The 23951-nt window shown below is 39.5% G+C and overlaps 1 protein-coding gene across 4 annotated transcripts in view; it reads right to left on the bottom strand.

Annotated features, from left to right (window-relative positions):
- Positions 1-2011: 2011 nt before the first annotated feature.
- fam91a1 (family with sequence similarity 91 member A1) overlaps positions 2012-23951 on the bottom strand; it is a 31190-nt gene continuing 9250 nt past the window's right edge. The window contains exons 7-24 of one of the 4 annotated variants that reach the window (XM_023263035.3): positions 22757-22847; positions 20839-20901; positions 20493-20599; positions 20285-20323; positions 17137-17249; positions 16577-16686; positions 15243-15352; positions 15023-15109; positions 14729-14858; positions 12636-12784; positions 11816-11950; positions 10540-10653; positions 9159-9231; positions 6890-7036; positions 6265-6366; positions 5904-6027; positions 5712-5781; positions 2012-4436 (exon numbers count right to left, since the gene is read on the bottom strand). In XM_023263035.3, coding sequence (XP_023118803.2) covers positions 4248-4436; positions 5712-5781; positions 5904-6027; positions 6265-6366; positions 6890-7036; positions 9159-9231; positions 10540-10653; positions 11816-11950; positions 12636-12784; positions 14729-14858; positions 15023-15109; positions 15243-15352; positions 16577-16686; positions 17137-17249; positions 20285-20323; positions 20493-20599; positions 20839-20901; positions 22757-22847 — 1953 coding nt within the window. In that variant the 3' untranslated portion in view covers positions 2012-4247. Of the gene's footprint in view, positions 4437-5711; positions 5782-5903; positions 6028-6264; positions 6367-6889; positions 7037-9158; positions 9232-10539; positions 10654-11815; positions 11951-12635; positions 12785-14728; positions 14859-15022; positions 15110-15242; positions 15356-16576; positions 16687-17136; positions 17250-20284; positions 20324-20492; positions 20600-20838; positions 20902-22756; positions 22848-23951 lie in introns of all 4 variants that reach the window. The other 3 variants (XM_023263033.3, XM_023263034.2, XM_023263036.3) reach the window with 3 other exon arrangements.

Genomic DNA, 23951 nt, shown 5'->3' with positions numbered 1-23951 from the left:
CAACCAAAGACACTGTCAACATGGCAGCGAGGAAGTCAGACGTGTTACTAACATGTTAAAAGTATTGAACCCATAATCTAGATAATCTAATCTGCCTTCCACATTTTAGATCCTTCACTTTAGCTCCTCCCTCCTCATGTTTCTTTCTCGCCTTCTTGGTTTGCACCTCAGCAACAAGAGAAGGTAAAGAAAGGATGTGCAAATTGAAAAATGAGAAGAGGGTCTGGGGTTTCTCAATTAATACAATACGCAAAACAACATAGTTTGAATACAACGCCGACAAGTGTTGGATCATTCAACTTGGTGCCACCATTAGCGTAATGTGTTAAAGCTTTCTTCATGTTGCATTGAGTCACTTATCTTCTTATTTTATACAATTAGATGTGTAAACTACCCACATAGATCCCATATCTAATGTTCTACAATGAACTTAATCCACTCTCCTGCACTGGGGGCATTGACAGGCACCAAAATGAAACTGATATAATAAATAAAATGAAGAATTTCTTCGGGTTTGAACGTTGTTGGGAACATAATGCAGGGACACAAGCCAACAAAAAATAGTCCAGTTGTTTCTAGACATCTAAATGTTAGATATTTCATCTTTTAGAAATGGTATGGTCCATTTTAGGGGTGTAGAAAATCATATTAGAAGATTCTTGTGGGTATGACTATGAGAAATACACTGCAACATTTATGACTATAGGTAAGATAGGATCAATAAATGTTTCATCCCTCATCCAACCTGTTGTTTTTACCTTTTTTGAGGGGTGTTCAGCAACACCAGCAGCAGGCTACATTTTTAATTTGGCCAATGAATTATGTAATTGATTTCAAATGGAATTTGTTTTTCCTCTCACAACACCACAATGTTCACATTTCAGTTTTGAGTGAAATTTCTCTAAAGCTGTTCACTGTATCAACATGAAATATGTTGCAGACTTGCTCAAATAGATTTGTTTTCCCCTTTTGTCTTCTTTTCTTTGGACTACTTCTAAGACGCTGCAGACTGTAGGTAAGTTCAATGCAAAAGGCATCTGAGGCTGCTGGCACCAGGAGAGATAAACTAGCATCATGAACTGACCTGATAATGATGCAACATGATTCAAAGGAAGATTATCTACTTCTAGTCTCACTTGAAATGATGTAAAGATGATAAAGCCGAAGAATGCGGTGTGCAAGAGGCCGCTATCATTTCACCATTCACCGTCCTTTTTTATCAGTTTTGGCTCAAGTTCATGCACGTACTGAGAATGTGCACAATGTGTTTGTTTTTTTTTCCCTTTTTTCTCTTCCCGGCTTTCCTCCTATTTCAGCATGAAGCCCTGCAGCAGTCCCAGTTTGACAATGCATATGATAGGAGTCAAAAATAACAAATGCGCAGACTGAATTCAGCAGATGTATTACACCTTTTCAGAGCAGGGGGTTTTATATCGGTGCACGCCGAAGGTGCAAGGAAAGAAATAGACTGTTAGAGTGGTGACACGCAGCCCATTTGACCGCTTCTTGGAGCTTCCTATCCTCAGGTGGCGTGACCTAGTTTACGCCCCTGGTGCCCCCCGGTAACACACTGTAATTTGTGGTGCTGGGAAATTACTGGAGCAGGGAGGCCTGGGAGACATAGTCAATTAGGCAGGGCTCCACCTGTCCGGTGGGGGCACAGCCAGACACAGACTGACACCTTAATCTTCCCCACAAACAAAACAAAGTGTGCGAAGCCTCTCACAATGTGCTTTCGAAGGTTTCACAACCACACATCATACATTTGTTTTTCAGCTCAGCATCCATATAAATCTACAAGGATAGTTGAACAAGTGTATACGCGAGGCAGATGGACAGAGCATCCGGAGCGCTGCGTCTTGTGCACCATCTGTTCCACCTGGCAAGGAAAACATCTACCGACTTACTATCGTGTAACGTGATTGGCTACAAGTCAGAGCCATTACAGAGTGGAAACAATGATTCAACACCTCCACAAGTATGGATCAGGAAAGAAAACAGACAAGAGATGTTCAGGGAGGAAAAAGAGTTCGCTCTTATTACATATTTATTTATATTTTCATATACTTTTTACATATTTATTTGTAATAATATGTATCTGGAGAAGATGGAGGAAGGTTGGAGGAAGGGCATGGTGAAGGAATGTCACTTTCTTCTTTTTTTTTAACCCATTTAATTACAAGAGCATCATCATTATTAACTCAGTCAATGATATTCACAGTCCCATTAAACAAGCTACAACAAAGATCTCCTAAAATATAGGCTGACATATAAAACTAGCATTTTAAACACTGTGGTGGACTTATACCTGGGGAAGGATGGGGGATGACTGAGTAACTGCAATTAGAGAATAGACAGGCAGGATCGGGAGGGAACTCTTATTGTGAAAGGTAGGCGTGTATGAAAACACACCAGTGAGGTGTACAATACACACGCATACACAACATACACACAACAGTTTCTACGCAGTCATCATGCTTCAACGGGACCTCATGTTAGTCTTCTTTTTTTCTATTTCAGCATCACGTTATTAGAAACAACTACCACAAGTGGGTCAACAACTGCAGAAGATAGATTCCTTCAAAAAGAAATCTTTGCAAACTGGGTTTCCATTTTAAATGGAATAAAAAGCACTCTATATTCTCGGAGCCACACTGAAAATTCATGACAGGCTTCAGACACTTTTTGGGCCATCACACTGAGAAGCTGGGCAAAGCATTAGCATTTCCATCCCTGGGGTCTGCGACAGCCTTCACAGCAAAGTTGCCTTCTCTCTAGACTACAAACCCCATTTTTTCAAAACATAGTGTAAGCAGAATCCCTTGGAGAGAGTGGTGTGCTGGCCAAGAGTGCACTGCACTGCACAGAAGCTGGAGTCGATCCACAGAGAGATACTGGCAGACAACAGCGGCTACAGAGTTGGGTCAAACGCAGATCTAACTGTTCCCACTGTATTCAATTTGATACGCTTTGTTGAGCTTATCAAATTCTTGAACAGGGATGGCGGTAGGCTCATTTGTGACGCAGTGTTTTACTAGTTATATGCACTCAATCAAAAGCACAGACATCGCAAAAAACTTGCAAAACTTAATGAAATAAAAGAAACTAAACTAAGCAAATCAAACAAGCAGATTAGTTCCAGGCCTGGTTGTTTATGATTGGCCTACAATAATTAGGCAACAAAATAAAAGTAACAAGAGTAAAAAGAAGTTTAAAAAATCTTTAAAAAGAGAAAAAAAATGGTCTTTGGTGTTTTTTGCTGAGAAAGAATGATAACAAATGATTTTTTTAAAAAAATGCAGTTTCTCAAGATGCCCAGTCAATTTTTAACCTAAGTTTCCATAAGGAAACACTTCCTTCTGATAAACGTGAGCTCTAAAATCATGTGCGTTCTGGAAAATGATCCAACATTTAAAAAAAACATTACATGACGTCACTTCATCCACAAGTTCGGAGAAATCCTGCACAGTGCAAATAATAAATGCCCCCCAATATTGATTACAAGAGGAAAAGTATTTTTATGGTACGAGTTGTGCAACAGCATCATGCATTGGATCACTGAACATGAGACAACACAGGGAGGCAGCAGGGGTTTGTATCAGAACTCAACTTGGGAGTTCCAAAGAGTTGGTCCTAGAATATGCATATCGTCAAATGATTCCTGAAGAAGTCTGTTCAATACTTCAATGTTTATTTTGTGGGTCAGTTTTAGAACATCTATACAATATCAACCACTTTACACTCTGCTCTCAAGGATCACAAAACATCCATCGATTGGAGGGTGAGGGTGTGGGTGAGGGAGGGGTAGTCGGTGGAAAACAACGCTTGCGTTTCCAGTTAAATCGTTTTCCAGGTTCAATGCTGTTTACCTGCATCACTGTTATACATAGTGATAATAGCACCACTCCAACAGATAACACTGCGTTGCTACGAATACGAGGAATCACAGAGGGGGGAAACAGCAAAATGGGGTCGTAACTAGTGTTGCCAAGGATGATTCCTCATACAGTAGGTAAATACAAAGTGCAGACAGAGTTAAATCTTCCCATGACTGGATACTGACGGACAAGAAGGTGGAATTATGAACGAGGGCATTTCCTTGTGATTGGATATGAAGATACAGGACCACAAATAAGAATTCCCTCAGTGTAACGTGATGCTGCAAAAGAGGGTGGTCCTTTTCGTTGAGACGCCGTTTCCTCGTGACTGAATGTGGAAGTTTTGGTGGTGGTGGTGGTGGTGGTGGTTTATGTGGCTTGGTCTTTCTGCAGGGCTGAGATGTCCAGAGGAGGAGGGGCCCGCCCGCTCCATTCCCTCAGCTGCCCGTCCTTGAAGAGGAGGTTGAGGGCGGGCAGGGGGACACCAGACTCCGCCGGGGGCTGACTGAGAGGGTTCGACACGCCGCTGTCCAGGTCGGAGGGCTGGCTGCCGTCCTGCTAACACAGAGCAAAGGCCACAGATCAGAACACCGGCCACAGAGGATGATATGTGGGACAAGGGTACATTTCTCTGGGAGGAGAAAGTCGGGAAACTAGAATGGCTCCTGTCTGATTTATAGCTTCTGGCATCGTCACAAAGCATGCAGCCCCCTTCGGACACTAAATTATGTTGCTGCAAATTAGTGTATGAGGACAAGTCCTCAAGGCTCAGTTAGTATCTGAATAAACTAAACACACACAGAAGAGAGGGTTAGAATTAGAAATACGTAGATACCACATCCTTCGTTGTTTATTTATGCAACCATCAGGTTTCTGTGTCAGTGTCTTGTTTTTTATCCAGCTTTATCCTCACAGGTAAAGGCTGCAACATACTTGCACACACAGAAACATTTGCAAATCAACACAGCAGCTTTTTTCTTTTTTTAAATCTTAATCTGACTTGTACATAACCCCCTTGTGTAACTGCACTCAGATTCAACTGTGATAACTGCCTTTCATTGTTGTTTTCTTTGTTCCCTGACATCTTTGTTTTCTTCCTCCCATAACTTCTGGTCACAACACATCCTGCCGAATACTTTGTGCTTTGTACAACAATGTTTTGTTTTTCATTACCCAATAAAATAAAGTAAAATGAAAAGTCACTATAGTTACATACAATCAGAAGTCTGTTTTGAAAGATATATGAGTGAACTACGTAGGACTGAATTGTGGAGTAAGATCATTGAACAGTCATGCAGACTGCAAAAAGATGCATCCTCCCATCCTGCAAACATCTGCTACACTGGTCATGTGTGTAAGTTGCCTTGTGTGCTTTATGTGTTACAATAGGTAAGTAAGTCCACGCTTGCAAAGTGCCAGAAATACTCTGGATTTACAATTCATGTTTGGTATTCACATTTAACCTGTTTGGTTTGTTAGAAACAATCTCAGATCTTTCCACAATTACTGCAGTTAATTTGGGTTGGTGTAAAAGCTGTTAATCAGAACCTTCGGCAGACACATCCAAAGCATTTCAGAGCAGAGAATACTGCTTATTTCTTCACAAATTTGAAATCTAATTAGATTTTTTTAATCCTTCAGAATTGGTTGGGTGGCTAATGACAGATTTCTCAAATGTCACAAACTCATAACACATATTTTTTACTGCTGAATGCAGACTTTAACATGCCTGCTAAATAAATATGAACCTATTGGTGATTGGCAGACAAGATTTTTTTCTTTTCAGTGAGAATTCTCAAGTGCTAACCTGAAGAAACAGCAGAGTGCTTTTACCTGGAATGACTGAACGAAGCTCAACACTTTGAGCGATAGCTTTCGGCTTGAGTGAAGTAGCTCTTGAAGGCTGAAACAACAACAAAGATTAAGTGTAACACCTGCCACAACCCACATATACACTCCTCTCAACGTTTTAAACAAAAGTTCCAGTTTTGATGATAGTGGGTGTTTTTTAAAATATTCTTTCACCTCTCATTGCTGCACAGTTTGTGCGAGGCGATCTTTCGACACACTTTGCGGTTAAGCTCGGAGCTGAAGAGGGGCATGCCAAAGCACAGTTCAAGAGGGACCCACTCATCTTCACATGAAAGGGCTGAAAGAAAGAGATTGGCAAGGGAGAGGAGGGACAGATATGTCATAAATTACAACATGAGACACACAGCATTGACAAGGACATTCTGGTTTTGAATCCAGCGTGGAGCTTTTGTCGCAATTTACCCTTCATTCTTGGACACCTTTACTATCTCCAACTCATTAACATCTGAATAAATATCACTAAAAGATATTCTGTTAAAAAATAAACAGACATTTAATCAAAAAATACACCTACTGTCTGTCTTTCCTTTGGTTTCCCCGTTGTTCTCTTCTGTCACAAGCTCAAAAGACTCAGTGCTGCCGTTGGTGTCCAGGCCTCCACCTAGATGGGTGTCTCCTTGAAGAGAAGCAACAAATCCATATCACCATTAAGCCACTGAGGTGCTGTTTCTGGGAAACTAGTCAGAACCAGATTACAGCTTCTATAACCTTCAGTTAGAAGCTTCATTAAATGCATACATTTTAAATAATTTTTTGCCCTTTGATGGGAGAAAATTGAAGGTTTGTTGAAATCAACTGTGCAGTGTTTCATGCATGAATGTCTATTTAAAATAAATTCTGTGATTGGTTACATCAAGATTCAATACGGAAACCTCAAGGTAAAGGCTAAGGCTGTTCGATCCACGTCCATTAGCAAAGGCTATCGCAATGAGGGACACAATTATGCAGACAAACAGCATAATTAAACTGGACTGCAAGCAATATTTATCTAATTTGCACCATTAGCGCCAATGGCCATCACAGGCAGGGACATTGTTGCTAATTCAACTATATGTCTTGTCTGAGAAACCCTCACATTGACTAATCTTACCGCGGACACACACAGTCAAAACAGTGTGGGTGTGTTAGCTAACCCGCACCTCTGCACTCAGTACTGTCACTCGGCCTGCGACGGTGCCTGTTGTTGGAGTTCAGCATGGTGATGTAGCCACACTGGTGCTCCAGATCCACCTGCTCCTTCAGCTTCTGCAGCGCCTTGTGCACACACATGTTGGAGAAGGAAAACTCTGAAAGCAAACAGACAACACATCCAATTGGAACCGAGTGCCTTCCTCACCTCCTGACAAGTTAAAAAGCGTCACTCAAATTTATTAATAAGACTCTACAGTTAATGCTATCGATATGCGCTGTACAAGGTTTATTGAATTGTTTTTCTAAAGGTTATTCTATTCTGAAAGCAAGCGTATTAAGAGGACGAGACTTAAATGTCACTGTTAAGCTTGACATGCAAATTCACAAATGAAAGGATCCTGGAGGATTCAAATCCTCCTTATGATGTTTGATGTGTTAAAACCCTCAAAGCCAAAAACAGTTGATGAAGGATCAGCGTGACGGAGGTTGTCAGAATCATTTACATGCATCATGGCACAGACAATATATTAAAATTGATATTACTAGCGTATATTAGCTACTAAGGGAATGCTGAACATCCAAGACAAGCAGGTAGCATTTTACTTTAACCTCCCCAATGTATCATTTATAAGTACTATACAAACATGTAGTTATAAGCAGATAGGAGAACAGTTTTAAGTAATTGTTAAAGCACTAGTTGAATGTGTATTTTCAACAATTACACAATTATCATCAGCTAAATTCATAGTCATTCTAAGAGAGGGTAAAAAGCTCAGACACTGGGAGCAGAGCTGCTGCTCTTCTGCGCCAAAAGGAGCTGGTTGAGGTTGTTCAGGCATTTGGTCAGGATTCCTCCTGGGTGTCTTCCACTGGAGGTTTTCTGGGCACATCTGACTGGTGAGAGAGCCCAGGGTGGGCCCCGAACATACTGGAGAGATTATATATTTCATCTGGCTTGTGAGCTCATGGAAGATCTGGAAAACGTTGTTGGAGAGAGGGCATCTGGACTACCTTGCCTTGCCTGCGGGTAACTATGACCCAAATCCAGATAGGCGGGGGAAATGGGTGCATGAATAAACTACTCTATCAGTAAACACCTAAAATAATCTAACATCTGGGGTCATTAGTTTGCTGTGCAAACCATTTTTGAAATGTTTATATACTTAAAAATGCCGAAGGAGGGTGTGGGTTCTGTTCTACAACATGAATAAAGTCTGCCATGCCTCTAAATCTTCAGTCTATAGTTTTGAGCTTTGTGTTTTTGGAAAGAATAGTGCTTTCTAAAAATACTATTGTGATTGCGAAAAAAAATATACCGGTAAATCTTCTCTTGATTTACCATCACCTCTCAGTCTGTGCCAGGTACATAAACATCCAGGGACTACAAATGAAACATAGCCTCTCAGGTAACTCTGGCACATCTACAGCAATGTTTATTAATGTGCACTGTCCTAGTTAAACATACCGACAACTGAAATATATAAAACTCATTATAAGGTGTCATATTCAGTTTTTAGTGTTTTGTTTTGTATGCTTACATAAAACAAGAATCTTCACTATTGTTTGAAAATCCAGCTAGAACAAAAAATTGTATTATATTTTTCTTTATTTTAGGTTTTTGACATGTCCATAAATGACATGTATTGGCACAACATACACTAACATAGAGTTTCATGACGTAGTTACCTAAAGTGACTCACCTGTGAAGTGAAAACCATTTCAGGTGACTACCTCATGAAGCTCATGGAGAGAATGCCAAGAGTGTGTAAAGCAGTAATCAAAGCAAAGGGTGATTCTTTTGAAGAATCGAAACTATAAAACATGTTTTGACTTATTTCACACTTTTTTGTTTCCTACATAATTCCATGTGTTCATTCATGGATTTGATGTCTTCAGTGAGAATCTACAATGTAAATAATCATGAAAATAAAGAAAAAACATGAAATGAGAAGGTGTGTCCAAACTTTTGACTGGTAGTGTATATACATATACTCTATACATATATACACTACCAGTCAAAAGTTTGGACACACCCTATCATTCAATGGTTTTTATTTAATTATTTTACACATTGTAGATTAATACTGAAGACATCAAATCTATGAAAAAATACAAATGGAATTATGTTGTAAACAAAACAGTGTTAATCTTCAGTATTAATCTACAATGTAGAAAATAAGTAAAAAGCACTGAATGAGAAGGTGTGTCCAAATGTTTGACTGGTAGTGTACATATAAGTTACTAAGAGATTTTACAGCTTTATACACAGTTTCTTACCTCCCTTCAGATCCTCCTCATCAAAAGGGAACGGGATGTGAACTGTTTCTCCGTGACCGTGCATACCATGGCCCTGAGGGTTGCACACACAAACAGCTCATATCATAGACTGTAAATATAGTCCATGGTTTACAATATAAATACAGTGAGATTTCACACGTAATACACGAATAATGAGACAACATTAGACAAATGAGAGTGTTCACAAAATGCAATTTTTAAAGAGGACGAAAAAAAATGCATTAACCCCCTGAACCTCAAAACCTACCAGCAAGTTTGAAAGACATATTGTTTTTCAAAACATTACAAAAGTTACTTGATTTTTCAAGGCGAGAAACAGTGAAAACAGAAAGAATCCTTGGAATTTCAACTTTCTGACAGTCCTTGAACAGCTTATCCTTCACTAACCATTCAGTCAGGACAAAATCTAAGCTTGAAATTGTAATATTTCATCAGAATCCCTTTCAATCTCCTCAGTACAGCCATGGAGCCATTAGTGCCTCAGCTATGATAGCCATGTCGCTAGAATTCAAATTCATGGATGTTTCAGCTGAACTGTAGGCTGCGCTTACACAGAACAGACACACAAGTATGGATACAAATTAGTAAAGTATCTAGTATGTAGTCCTACCATTTTTCCCAGTTTTGTGTTGGCAAAATCTATGGGAACTTGGGAAAATGTTGTACATGAAATGAAAAAAGGTATCTGTTGTAAAATAATTTTAAAAATCCCTTTTTATTTTTATCATTTATTTCTTGCATCATAACTGTGTTATTCTGCATAGAACTAATTTTTGAGTTTTTTCTACTTCTAAACATGGTTGTACTGTTTCCACAGAGGTGCAAGACTTCATACTGCAGTGAAAAATGAGCACACAGTGAGTGAAATGTGACTGGAACAAAAATGACCAGAAAATGCTTGGGATTCAGAGGGTTAATGAGTTGTTGTAATGTCAGGTACTGGTCCAGCTGTTTTTTATTACATGTTTTATTGTTTTGCTGGCTTTTTTTTGCCTTTATTATTTAGATCTAACAGAGACGGGAAAGGAAATGCGACAAGACAGCAAAAGAATGACATGCAGCAAAGGTCTGGCTGGCCCGGACCAAACTGCTATTCTTTGTTTACATTTTGTCTTTTTTCCTGATACATAAGCAGATTTATGAATTTTCATTTATTTGCTTTCTGCTTCAGTTGTTCCTGCAAAATCTTCCTATCTGCTGCAGACCATATCCCCAATGCAGAACGATGATGTAAATCATCAGGGACCACCGGGAACACTTTATCCAACCAGCGTGATGTTAATCTCATCCAAACGGGGCTAAAGATAACCTGAAACCCCTCATGGGAAAATCAGTCATCACTCATCTGTGAGAGTTGTACCTGGATGAGAACAGCAGAGTGTGTGAGGGCATCATTCAGCATCGTCAGCACGTTGGACGTAGGGACGACTCCGGGGTCGTGACCCCAGGAAGTGATCAACAACCTGTCATAGACCTGAAGAGACAAGAAATGGTTAAACAATGGATTTCTTCCACAGCCAAGGGCACCTTAAGCCATCATTAGAGCATATTTTTCTTCAGCAACTAATCACTAAACATATGTGAGGGGTAATAAATAACATTTAGAAAAATACATTGAACTTAGCAGATTTCATCAAACATAAGCTTTATGATTAAAGCAAATAATAAATAGAGTGACATAAAATATTGGGAAATTAACTGTGAAATAAAGATTTTTCAAGAAACAGGCACAACGAAGTGTTTCAGTACCTCCTTGCACTACAAAGATAACAACATCATCAAGTTTCTACATGTAAGACAATCCCACTTGTGCTATTTATATTAGAAATGGTTCAATCTAGGGGAGTAATAAACAAAAAAGAGCAAGAGAAACAGCAATTTCTCCACTCCACTTGACATGTCAGCTTGTCAACCTCCCACTATGCCAACATTAACCTATTAAAATAATTACAATTCCACCCTGACACTCTTCTTACATGCCAAGGTTTTTGCGTGGGCCTCTAACTGAGCCGGAGCTTTTAGATAGAATCAAGGTGTTTGTTGTTTGGTTAATTATTTTCAGCTCTGAGAGAGGTGAAGAAGTAAATAGTCTGGTTGTTATCATAGTTAAATTCCTCATGGAGAGAAACTCTTTAAACGAATAGACTGATTTGTAGATAGAAGTACAAAAATATGCTATCAAATGTTCTCATAAAGTGACCCATTTGCATGATATTACCGGTCTTCCTCTGAGAATTCAGAGCATCATTTTGTCTTTTGTTCCCTGTTTCACATTCCCAGGATAGTTAAAAATTCCAGAACCACTGGGAAGCCTTGAAGGAGGAAAGTGCAGGTGCACGGTCAAGTACGACTGTGATGAACCAGGTGCTTTGTTAAGAAGTGAAGGTTGACAGGGACGAAGGAGGAAGACAGCGTTCTGATTGCTGGCTCCTCTAACTGACATCAAGATCAAACCCATTAATAATCAGACCCAGTACTGTTTTACTTATCATACATGCAGCTTCTCGTATCGGACTTTTTTTTTTTAAAGAAAAAGTTTCATCTACAGTATATCTGTATCATCAAACTCTTACTCATTTACCCTTGTACCTGTGCTTTTACCTTACATACCTCACTAATCATTAGTTTGGTCTAACCTGGAAAATGTCTGGCAGTTTGCGGAGCCTGGAGCCTTTGGAAAGCAGCAGAGATGGCGGACCTTGGCCAGTCACATGATACAGGTACAGCTTGAACCAGATGGAGCTCACCTCAGGGATGGCTGGGCCAATGTGCTGCAGGAAGAAACAAACACACATGTACACATACGCAGAAGTAGTGCATGCGCATGTCTTTTCCATCGCATTTCTCACATAAACATAAGCACACACTTCAACTGAACACAAAAATAACCGAGACAAATGAGACTGACTGTGTCTGTTCTTCTGAAAGGGGAGAAATGGAAGCTGCTATTAGAGATGCGAGTAGAAAACAAAGAAAGGAATTCATCGAATTCCACTTCACTGAGTCGCAGCAGTGTGAGAATAAGCAGCAGCATGAATGGCACAACAAGAGTTTAACTTCTTTCCCTGTGTCTCTCTGAGCTCAGCTAGAAAGCTGGAGTGTGGCCAGGCAGAGGAATTACTCATGAGCCTCGCCTCCCTTCCTCCCTCTCTCTTTTGTGTAGTCTTGTTGTTGGGGCAACTGCAGGCTGAGCGCTCACAAAGCATACGCACAGTCACAAATCACTCCGGGCACACCAGTGTGTACACTAGGCGAGAAGGCAAACAGAGCCACACTGAGAACACACATACATTAACTGTCAGCTAAAACACAAACACAGAATGATTTCAGATGCTCAGATGCTCACATACACACACACACACACACACACACACACACACACACACACCATTTGACCAAACAGCCTGGCATGCAACACTGCATCCCCTCTGCTCTCCCTCGCTACAGGCATCATACCTGAGGCGTGCAGCTGCTGATGGGTCTGATTTCGTTGCTGAGCGGCGCCATTGAGACCAGCAGCTTGTAGTTCTTGTTGAGGACGCGGCTGCAGGTGGCCTGATCCAGACCCAACAGGCTCTCACACCGCAACATGTCCAAAGGGAAACCTATGGAGGGAAAAACCAAAGAAAGCCATAACTTCTTTACAAAACAGGCTATCAACCAGATACAAATGATTATGTGAGAAGTCTGTATGCCTACATGACTAACTACTTGGATCAAGCACATTCTTAAAGAAATAGTTAAATATTTTGGAAAGCTATTTCCTTCTTTGTCCTGTCTTTATGGTAAGCTAAAAATAAAGAAAATAACTGGCTTCTGAATCATCTTTATATTTACCCAACCAATGTTAGAGTGATATTGATCTACTCATTGGACTTTCAACACGGAAGGGAGAAGTCAGTTTCCCAAACTGTCACATTATTTCTTTACATGAAAAGAAGCAGCAAAAAAATGATTATCTAAGTGTGGATGCCTCAGACTGTAGCATTTTTAAAGAGCAACGGATCATATGCAGAACACACAGTAAAGATTCTGTCTTTCTTTATAGCCGAGGTGTGAAGAGGAGTGTGTTCTCCAAGCTGACTTTTGAAGAATAGTCTCTACTAGCACAACTTGACGTTCTTGGATTCGCTGTAGCATACTGTAAATGTAAGAGTGTAAGTCAATGTAGACTTAGAATCTAGAGCATAAATCTAATAATACATAGACATATAGATATAATATTAAAAAAATATATGAAATCCACAATGCAGAGATGAACAAAAGCTAGCTTTAAAATCAGACTCCTTCATATTGACAATATCAAGTGTAAGAGTTGATTTTTGTTATACAATAAAAATATAACACCAAAGTGAAGGCCAACATTAGCTTAATGCCTCTATGTCAATCACAATTCAACTTTCTTCTACTTCCTGATGAAGAGCCACTGCAACGAAGTCCACCACCCCCTCCTAAATGAACAATCATCATTAAACTATTGTATCATCAGGGGCTCAGTTTAACTTCAGCCAGCAGGCTCTCAAAGCACTCACTCCTCAGCAGAGCAGCAGCTCGAGGAGGACTGAAAGATAAGACAAACAGAATGAGGCATGCAGCCAAACCAAACAAACAGCATCTGGTGGCACAATGGTAGCTACATGGAAACACAGAGATTTACTTTGTCAGAGTTGGAGGACATATTCTCTGCTGCTCCCCCTAGAGACACTAGCTGAGCAATACAGGTTGACTCTGTATTCACAGGATGCTGCAGTGCTCAGTAATTTATATGAGCATATTTAATAGAAACTAACCCGACACAGCAGAGAGCCACAAAAGACAGCAGAGAGTGACACCAAGATATAGTCTGCCAGAAGCAGCACATAGTAGAGGATCCATTTCCCATTGCCGAGTTCCCCAGCCTTGTACAGAACTTTAAAATAGAAGATACTTTAAAAAAAAAAACAAAACACCTAATTGCTTATTGATTTTCTAAGACCACAGAACAAGTTTTAGTAGTTCAAAAGGAGTCATTCACTGCAGTCATTTGCTACAGTTGTGGAAAATACAGGTCAGTATATCTTTTCAGTAATAGAGAGTCAAGATGAAAATTGGGAAAAAGTAAGCTGCTGGTTTGTTGATAATTAGCTGCACTTCGCTACGATATATTTCACCCAAATTGCACATGGTTTTGTATACCTAAATAAATACTTACACACCTGTTTTTCACTAAAAGCACTATGATTCATATTTTACAAAGTAGCATACACACGTGCATTTTTGAACATGATTCTGAAACAGCCATTACAAAATGTTGCCTGCTGCTCGCAGAAAACTAACTACAAAAACACATAGTTACAGCACAGAGGGAACTGTGTGCAGGTTGTAGGCAGCTTGCTGTGGAGGCAGGGAAGGTATAACTAAAACCAGCATGGCAGCTTCATAATTATATACACAACCAAACCTGGCCTGCCTATTGTGTTCAGACATGTACAGGTATACTGTATGATGTCTGGGTCTTTAATGTGGCTACAAGCAAGGCAATGACAAAGCGGGTGTAACTGCATAATTACCGATATTTGGGATATCAGGTCCCTGGTCCTGAGTGAGTTCTTTGTTGTAGCGCAGGAAGAGAATGGTGTTCTTCAGGGTTAGAGCGTGGTCAAAGTAACGCTGAGCCTCGCCCTCTGCTGTGCTCTCCACCTACGAGAAACAAAAACAAGAATAGAAGTTATAGCTAAGCGTCTGTGTGAATGTATAATCATGAGAACATACACTCATAATTCATTACACTAAAAATTAACATCTGTTTTGTGTCAAAATGCAAATGAAGGAAGACGCAAACAAATTGAAATGACTTTTCTCACCTTCTCCAACTCAGCCAGGAAGCTGTCAAGAGTCTCATCAGACAGCTTACCAACCTCAAACATGGTCACTGCGTGGCTCTTCAGGTTCTGACAGAACAAGAGGAATTAAGAACGTTTAAGGTCCAAGTTTTTCTTGTTAATAAAATCATTCCGTCTTTAATCAAGCTTTTTCCACTAAGAATCTTTGTGTGTTTCATGATGTCTGCATGCAGTCGCTAACCGGAGACAGGTTGCCCATCATGAGGAAGGCTGTGAGGGTGGAGTCAAAGAGGAAGGCAATCCTCTTGGTGGGTGCAGCTGGGATGCTCAGGCTGCTAACACTTCCTGTGTCTGCTGCCGAGACATAAAAAAAACAATACATAGAACAGGGAAATAATAATACTTCTGCAATGCATGATTTAATGTGAGTTATTCTTCTTAAACTCAGGATGTTAGCTTGTATTATGAATATTAAATGTGTTTACAAGGACAGACCTAAACCCTGTCAGTTTCTCAAAATGAATTTTAACTGATTTATATGTGATTTATCAAGGGTCACTTTGATTATATCTAGAAGGCCAAAAACTTAACAAAGCCTGCTGAACTCTCTGTACCCCAAATCCTGCCAGTGGGTTTGAAAGGCATGGCACCTCGAAAAAAAAAAAGTCAAGATTGCACTATTTATCAGAGCTGTAAAATTAGAAAGAATAGTGAGATTTTCAACTTTCTAAGATAATTTCAACTAATTATGTGTGATATGTAGTCCTGTCAGAAAATAATATCAAAATTCAAGCTTGAAGTTGTAATATTTCTTTCAAATCATCCGATTTGGCTCAGCTAAAGTCTTCTCTGATGATACAATGTTTATAGAAACCAAATTCAGTAAAATACTAAATATTCTGTGCTCCTCAGTGCATCCAAGAAGTCGTGACTTGCATAGCTGTGACAAACTCAAATTGAAAATGTAAGCAGTAAAATATTTTCTAGTATCTTGAGGCACCATTTTTTTTTTTCATATTTTGTAACATAAATAGCCAAAGAAATTGAACTTTCGTGTTCTCTAGTTTTATGATTCACGGCATTATAGCTGTGTCATACTGCAAATCAGACATTTGTGAGTTCTCGCTACTTGTAGCCTGGCTGTGCTGCTTTCATAGAGGTTCAGGACTTGAAACTGCAGTGAAAAATGAGCCCATAGTGACTAAAAATCTGGAAGAAACACCCAGACACTGCTTGGAGTTCAGAGGGTTAATACAAAAAACTAAATTAAAATTACACCAAAAATGAGACCATTATAAACAAACACCTATTAATGTGAGAATGATGTTCAGCAGCATGACTGAGCTTTCTTACTAATTTCTTTTTAATTAGTGTTGCTGCTTCAAACTTTGGAAGTAGAATTCATGAAGTGCTCTGTGTGCATACATCAGCATGTGTATTTATCTGCATACCCTTTAGAACATGCCTGTGAGTGTGTGTGTGTGTGTGTGTGTGTGTGTGTGTGTGTGTGTGTGTGTGTGTGTGTGTGTGTGTGTGTGTGTGCGTGCGTGTGTGCGTATGTGTGAATGGACAAACCTTGGTCTTCCAGGCTGGTGGTGTCAGTGTCGGTGGCTGAGGAGCCTCCCTCCATGACAGGACTGCCCTGCTCCCAGGACAGCAGCATCTTCTGGGGGTCCATGGTGCTCCTACAGCAGAGAACAGATCCACAATGACTTCTAGAAAAAGCATCCTCACCCAAACCAAACAGTAAGGCCCAATGTAATAGTTTATTACATTCTGAACATTTCAATTCATTGTGCATTTCATGGATTTAATTTGTCATTTGGGAGAAAAAAAAGGGATTTGCAAGATTGATATCAGTGGATGAACAGATTCTGGAGTCTTTGTTGTGACAGCTTGAATCTTTCATAATGTTAGGTTTCTTTGAGTGTTTGTGCCAATGTAAACAACATCTTTTACATTTCTGCTTGTTTAATAGGAAAAGCAAACTCTTGCAAAAGAAAATCTGAATAATAGGAATGATAGGATGACTGTGGTTAGACGAATTGCACTATGCTGTCAGTTTCAGGTGGGGTGTAGTAGCTGATTGATGATCGCATAGAATATGAACAGCTGTTTGGACAGCCATCACATACTTGAGTCTGTTAACAGATGGGGCGTTCTTCCAGGTTGGGTGGAGCTGCTCTGAGCTGAACACCTGCCCCTTCTTCACAGCGAAGCCAAGGCGACAGTACATGGAAACTGCATTCTGATAAAACAAAGAAAAACACAATCAAAAGATGATTGATCCCACATAAAACCTATCTGGCATCATTAGTCAGGAACTCAGCTATTAGGTACATATCAAGCTGCCACCCTATTGGACTAGTGTGTATCAGAGTTATAATTGAACAAAAAAGAGGAAAAAGTGGGTTGCAGCATTCAGGCACAGTAAAATGTGTTGAGACTGTCGCAAAAAGGCAGACTTGGTAGTCTCCCTTTTGTTATGCACTTCTTTCTATTCGAATGCTGGCATGACATTGAGTCACATTGTTGCTCCTGCATTCAGAGACGATGACATAACCTTTTAAAAGTTTCACTGCTGACGTTTTTCTGAATTTTCTTTTCTTCCACAGAACACCATTCTGCTGTAGTGACTATTACTCACACAACACTCTATGTCCATGCAGGTGTCTATAGGAATTCATAAAATACAACATTTAAAGTATTTATGAGATGGATTTTTTATTTAAGAACTGATTTAATATTTCAATTCAAACTGCAAGAATCGGCCATCTTCACAATTCATTATCTGCTTCCAAGGATAACAACCCCATCGATTTAAATAACACTTCATTGTGAAACATTTTGACTATTTCACTGCCTTGGTATCAACACAAAATGAAAGATGTATTAATGTTATAACACTCTAGTGCAATGAAATGTAACTACTTGGATGCACTTAGTTTGCTGGCTATATGAAGATAGCTTTAGAATTACAGGTTGAAATTATACTGACATCGGTGTTATGTGTGGGGGTCTTAAAGGTCTGTAAATACTGCTCTCCATGAGCCTTCAGGAAAAAGACATTCTCTGTATGAGTGATTGACAGGGAAAATCAAATCAGTTGACCGCTTCTGATAACAGACGTGAATGTCTGTGTGTTACATGGAAATATCGCTGAATTAAAAGCACAGCTGCTGTTTTTAACTTGTGTGTATGCATATCCACTTGTCGGACAACATTTATAAAATCAGTATTTTAGTGGTGCAGAGCAGTAGCTTGGAAATGGCTGTGAAGTGACTGCCAGCTAACTTGTTATCTTAATTGGCTGTGTTAAAAGTCTCTTTCATACTTGTTCTGTTGTCTGACAACAGAAACAGAAATATGTAAATGAGAACAGCTTAATTGGGAATACAACTGCATTAAATTACAGTATATAAGAGCACCGAGTGTAAGACAGAAATAAACCACCGTAAAGGACTGACAACTACACAGTCGACAGTCCTTGTTTACTGGTTTCAAATTGCTCCTAAAGTTTCCACTATCCTTGAATGTCCCTCATCATTGTCACAGAGCTCTGACCCATGGGCATACGTTCAAAACTGATGGTGATGTTAGACACATTAACCACAGAACACTCTAACATCAAGGTAATTCCTACTGTTGTGGGCACAATAATAAAAGTAATCCACTGAGTCTTCAATTCCTCTGGTGCTGGGTATTCATGAAGACTCCTATGTTCACTCTTGCAGCCAAAAGCAGAACATTTGTTTTAATTTGTTAGCAGAAGCAGCTCTAAAAAGTAAATAAACCTGGCAGACTGAGAGTCAGCTACTCATTCTGAATGGCTCACGTGAGATGGTAGGTTTATACAAAGTCTGAGCTAAAAGACTCTTGGTCCTCAGTTATGACCCAGGAAAATTCCTCCTGCTTTGTGAACCTGACAGGCTATCTAATTGTGGGGACTTCAGGAATGGCTGAAGTAAACATCTCTACAACGTTTACTTTACAATTCCAAGTTTAAAACAACCACAAGACACAATAAAAATGGATTTATGGATTTTCACTATACGGGACCTTTAAAATGGCCAAAAACTACCTGAATGTTTTTTGGGTGATGTTCTTTTAATCCTTAAAAGGAAAAAAAGTAACACTGTATTTCTCACTTGACAGCTTGACAGACTTTCTATTATTTCAATCATTTATACACTTGCCAGCCAGTTAAATATTTTACCCAGACCGAACAGGCCAGCTTAGTCAAGCACAGTGGGTTTGATTGCTTTCCACACCTTAATACTCCAGATGTGCAAGCTGAGGTCAACTCGCCATCTTCTTATCATGTCAAAATAAGCACTGTGGGGAAATTTCTTTCAAATGACTCAGGCCACAGGGTTGTCATTACCCAAGAGAAACGTCAACTCAAGTCACGATGGGCAAAGTTGTGCACAAAGGAGACCTTTCAGACATCTCAGTCATCTCTGAAGTGACAGGGTTTCTGCTGGAGAATCCAGCCACTGCTCCCTTCAACCACTTCTCTTAAGTGCTGCGTTTCTGTTGCAGGAATGAGATGGGGTCGAGGGAGAGGAGAGTTCAGCTCTTCACACTGCAGGTCACACCACTGTGAGGGAGTTTGGCTTAGGGTCTGATAGAGAGTGAACAGGAAACTGGCGGAAACTGGGTCAAACTCAAGCACCAATTCAACTGAAATAGTGCTGCTCAGCTCTCCGGTAGAGTCATGGGGTATGATGAATCTAATCTGAAACGCTGTGTGTGTCACAGTCTACCTCTTTGGAATATGTCTGTGTGAGCATACATCCAAAATGAAGCTGCAAAATTGTGTTGAAATATCTCCTTGTGGGGCTACATAATATCCAATCTTTCCACTGTGCTGCACCCTATTCCACAGCAATGCCAATATGTTACTTTTCTAAAGTGATATAATAGCTATTTACCCAACAATTTGCCAGCACCAAATTTAATAATAGCATGCTATTAGAAACCAAATGCCCATTTTTCAAAACATCAAGTAGAAAAAAATGAAAAAATCCGCTCCCTTTCTTTCATTCAGTCTACACACTGTTATACTGTGTGCATTTGAGCATACAGAGGCAAGAAGTATGTCTAAGAATTTCTTCCAAAGCCACAGGGGACACAAAATCTATCTCCCCGTTTGTCAATGTCAATTTTAAAAGTTCATCCATATTTACAAAAACTTTTTCTTTTTCATTCTCTTGCAGAAAAACATTATTTCAGTCAACATATTGCAATAGGACTCAGCAAATGTAGCAAGGGGATACCCACCTTCACCAAGTCCAAGTCAATCTCCAGCACATTCGCCAGCTGAAACACAAAGAGAGAGTAAGGATCAGGAGAGGCAAAAAAAAAAAAACAATAATAAAAAAAAGACAGGCTGTGGTTGAAAAGGTGATCAATAAATACACACATACTGTCATATTACATTCAAGGACCACAGCAGCAGAGTATAATGAAACGCATTTCTAAAGCCTACCTCCGCTACGTTTGTCTGCTCATCAATGGACACAAAGATTTTGTAGAGAAGCGTTTCAAAGTAATCACCCTGGACGCGGTTCATGACAAAGCCTTCCAGTGGGGGCACTGAAAGACACAAACAGCATCAAACAACTGAGCAAACATTTTCACAGAATAGCTTCCTCTTTCTTTCTTTCTAAACACTGGGTGCATTTGTTGTTTCAGATCAGTGAAAGTCCATTACCCATACCACTTGTTTACATTTTCCTCACCTAATGTATGTATGTATGTAGAATGCTTAGACAAAGTAATTACTCAGAGGAGGATAACAGCAGGGATGTTTAAAAAGACACACATTTATGTACCTGAGATGCAGCTGTCATCAGATATGGGAACATCCAAGTAGATGAAGCCTCGATTGTACAAGCCTGCAGTAAAAGAAAAATAATATGCTGTTAGCATAAATCCCTTTTCAGACACGCGGTATGTAACATTGCTGGCTTCATTAATCTGTTAAACTAAAGGCATTTGTTCATTCAGACACAGGCACTTAATAATCAAAAAATTAAATCTAAATGGGCTGTTACAAATTATTTAACTGCAGCTTATAAACTGTGACTCTGTGTGTCACAATATGGACTGCCAATAGATTGGGATCAATCTTGTCTTCAAGTTGAGAATAATTTATACTCATAAGTAACTTCATTAATTACAATGATTGGTTGCAATGTGTGTTTGTTGTAATGCTGACTTCTTACACTTTTTTGGTATCATATTCCCCCACTATGGGACCAAGATGGCAGTGCTTTTAAAATTCTATGCAGAATAAATTAAATCATTTCTATTTTTAAATCAGTGTCAGCTGTACCCACATGAACTTGACACCGGACATGAATCCCCCGGCCACCTTGCCGCTCTTTTTCTTTTTCTATAAATGACACTTCTTTGCCTGTTACATGTTTAGAATTTTGTACAACTCCCCTTGGAGGTGTTCATAAGGATCCTGCTGCTGTTTGATGCTGCAGGTATTTGATAAACTCAGAGGAAAGACCCCCTACAAACAGCTGATGGCAACAAATTAAACTTTAACTTCTGTTAATGCTTTTTTAAAACCTGGATTCCCTAATGGTTGGTTAGTTTCATTATTCTGGCCGGTTACAGTCAATCGTCTTCTTGATAAATTTTTGTTTTTATGAACATTTCCGTTTGTGGGGAAAAGTCAAGAAGAAATGTATAATGTTATTTTGATGTGCAAATTGCTCTCTGTGCTTGTTTTTGAAAAAATACTGGTGCTGAAATGTAGACAAATTCCATCCTAAATCAATTCAAACAACTCAAACTACGTCATGTGCGCGTCATATTCAGTGGCCATTTAACAGAGAGAAGTGCACTTACAAGAGAAATACAATATGTGGCCACCTCGTAGTAAAAACATTAAAAACATCAGTCAGAGTCGTATTTCATTCTCATGTTGAAGGCACTCATGGAGCCCTGGTCTTAGAATGAACAAACAAAACAGGTGACAATGGTCCTTAGCATACTGACATGATAAAAGTTTTTCAACTAAATATATTAATTGGCACATAGGAATACATATTTTGGCATGTGCCATAAAACTAGCCCTGACATGATCCATAATGCACAGCTTAGAAACAGAAAGGGGCTTAATTGACATACAGTAACTGTCCCTGCTGCTGCCACGCTTAGAAAAACAAATCTTTTGATCCAAACTATCTACTTATTGTTTGAATTTCCTCTGATTAGATCAGGGTGTGCTGGAAAAAATTAAACCCAATAAAATCTTAATTACAGTTACTTCTATTCAGATTGTCCTTCGTCTTCTGTATTTAATCTTATTTGTTCCTACTCAGTCACCCGCTCTCCAGAACAGAGGTTCATCACTGTCAACCAGCCTCTAATTAACAGTTAAAATGCAAAGACACAGTCTGTCTCTGTGCTTTACCTTTGAAATTCAGACTAGCACACTGATCCCTGAATCTGCAAGATTTGACAATTCTTATTTAAAGTACACTATTTGTATAGGCAACAAGACATAAAAGTTACTTATTATCTCATTGTTACCAGGGTAGGAAATGAACTTTTAAAACAGTGAACAACTACCAGGCAGTAACAGATAAATGCTCAAATTAATCAGGCACTCAGTGGTAAATCATCATCAAAGCTATTTTCACGTTTTGCCAGACTTTGGCCAGCGGCTGGTGCTAATTTCCCACCTTGATTTCTACTCAAACATATGCAAATAAGAGAAGATATGACACTCACTTAAGACCACATTGTACTCCATTGTTCCAGCCAGTTGAGGACCAGAATCGATCATCTTATCAATGGCTTTCTTCTCTGCTGGAGAACAAATCTGCAATTTAACCCAGCAAACAGACAACATTAGAGCACATCTGTACACACGTTTGTTGCAAAACCTTCACCTCCAGTGAACAACGTTAGTAGCACTCTCCAGGGGAATGAATATATCTGCATATTGTAACTGTATGGATTCCTAGACTTTTTCCAATGTTTCTGTTTTTCTGACAGGGAGAAAAAGTCTTGCGAAGTTGGCAGGTATTTATTTTTAGTTGGTTCAGAACTCCACATGCAGTGCAGAGGCTCATGGGATGAAGAGTTGTAGCTTGGTGGGTGATGTGTATGAATTTCAATGAAAACTCACTGTAAAAATGCAACGGCTCGCATCGTCCTCTCATTGAATTTGTATATGAGCACTACATGTGCGTAAAGGTTAGTGGAAAACTAAATCAATAAACTGGTGTTTTCTTACCATCTCCACAATACAGGAAATTAAATCGATAAAATTTTAATTATTTCAATATTTCATGTTGTTCTGTTTCCTCCCCTGACATGCAAATCTTGCTCTTCCCAGTCAGTGTCATGATGAATAAAATATCTAAACGCACATTTATATCCAAAACAAAGAACAATTCATGTTTGTGCCAGCAAGATCCCTGTAAACTTCCATAAAACATCTGTGTCACTCCAACCCAGTTTTTCTTTGTTGTCCTTCAAGCACATTAGCATCCAAGTTGTATCTCTCTTTCTCTCTGCCTCTTCCTTTCCCCATCTTCTCCTCCTGGTTCTCTCTCTCTCTCCCTCCTGTGTGTCTTCTGCCACATTATTTGGATCTTCGTCCTGCAGAGGATTAGCTCTGCTCTTGTTTCTCGCCTTCTGTGCATTTTCCCCCCTTGTATCTGCCTGAAAGTGTGTGGTTCAGGTTTTCATCGTGTGTGTTTGTGCAGTCCTTTTTCTAGGTCTTCAGTGTGCTGAGGAAATCATGCAGTTTAAACCTTATCTGTTCTGTTACAACTGGAAGTTACCTGATGTCTTTCTGGATCATTATTCTCCGTGTTTACGCTCTTTCATCTTGTAAATTGCATCTACTGCAGTTTCATCTCAGGTCCTTCTCAGCTGCTCTTCCTGAGACTTCTTTCATTTTTATCTCAATCGAGGG

This window comes from Amphiprion ocellaris, chromosome 15 (assembly GCF_022539595.1).
Source record: "Amphiprion ocellaris isolate individual 3 ecotype Okinawa chromosome 15, ASM2253959v1, whole genome shotgun sequence".
NCBI lineage: Eukaryota > Metazoa > Chordata > Actinopteri > Pomacentridae > Amphiprion > Amphiprion ocellaris.
This window is presented reverse-complemented; position numbering and strand designations above follow the sequence as displayed.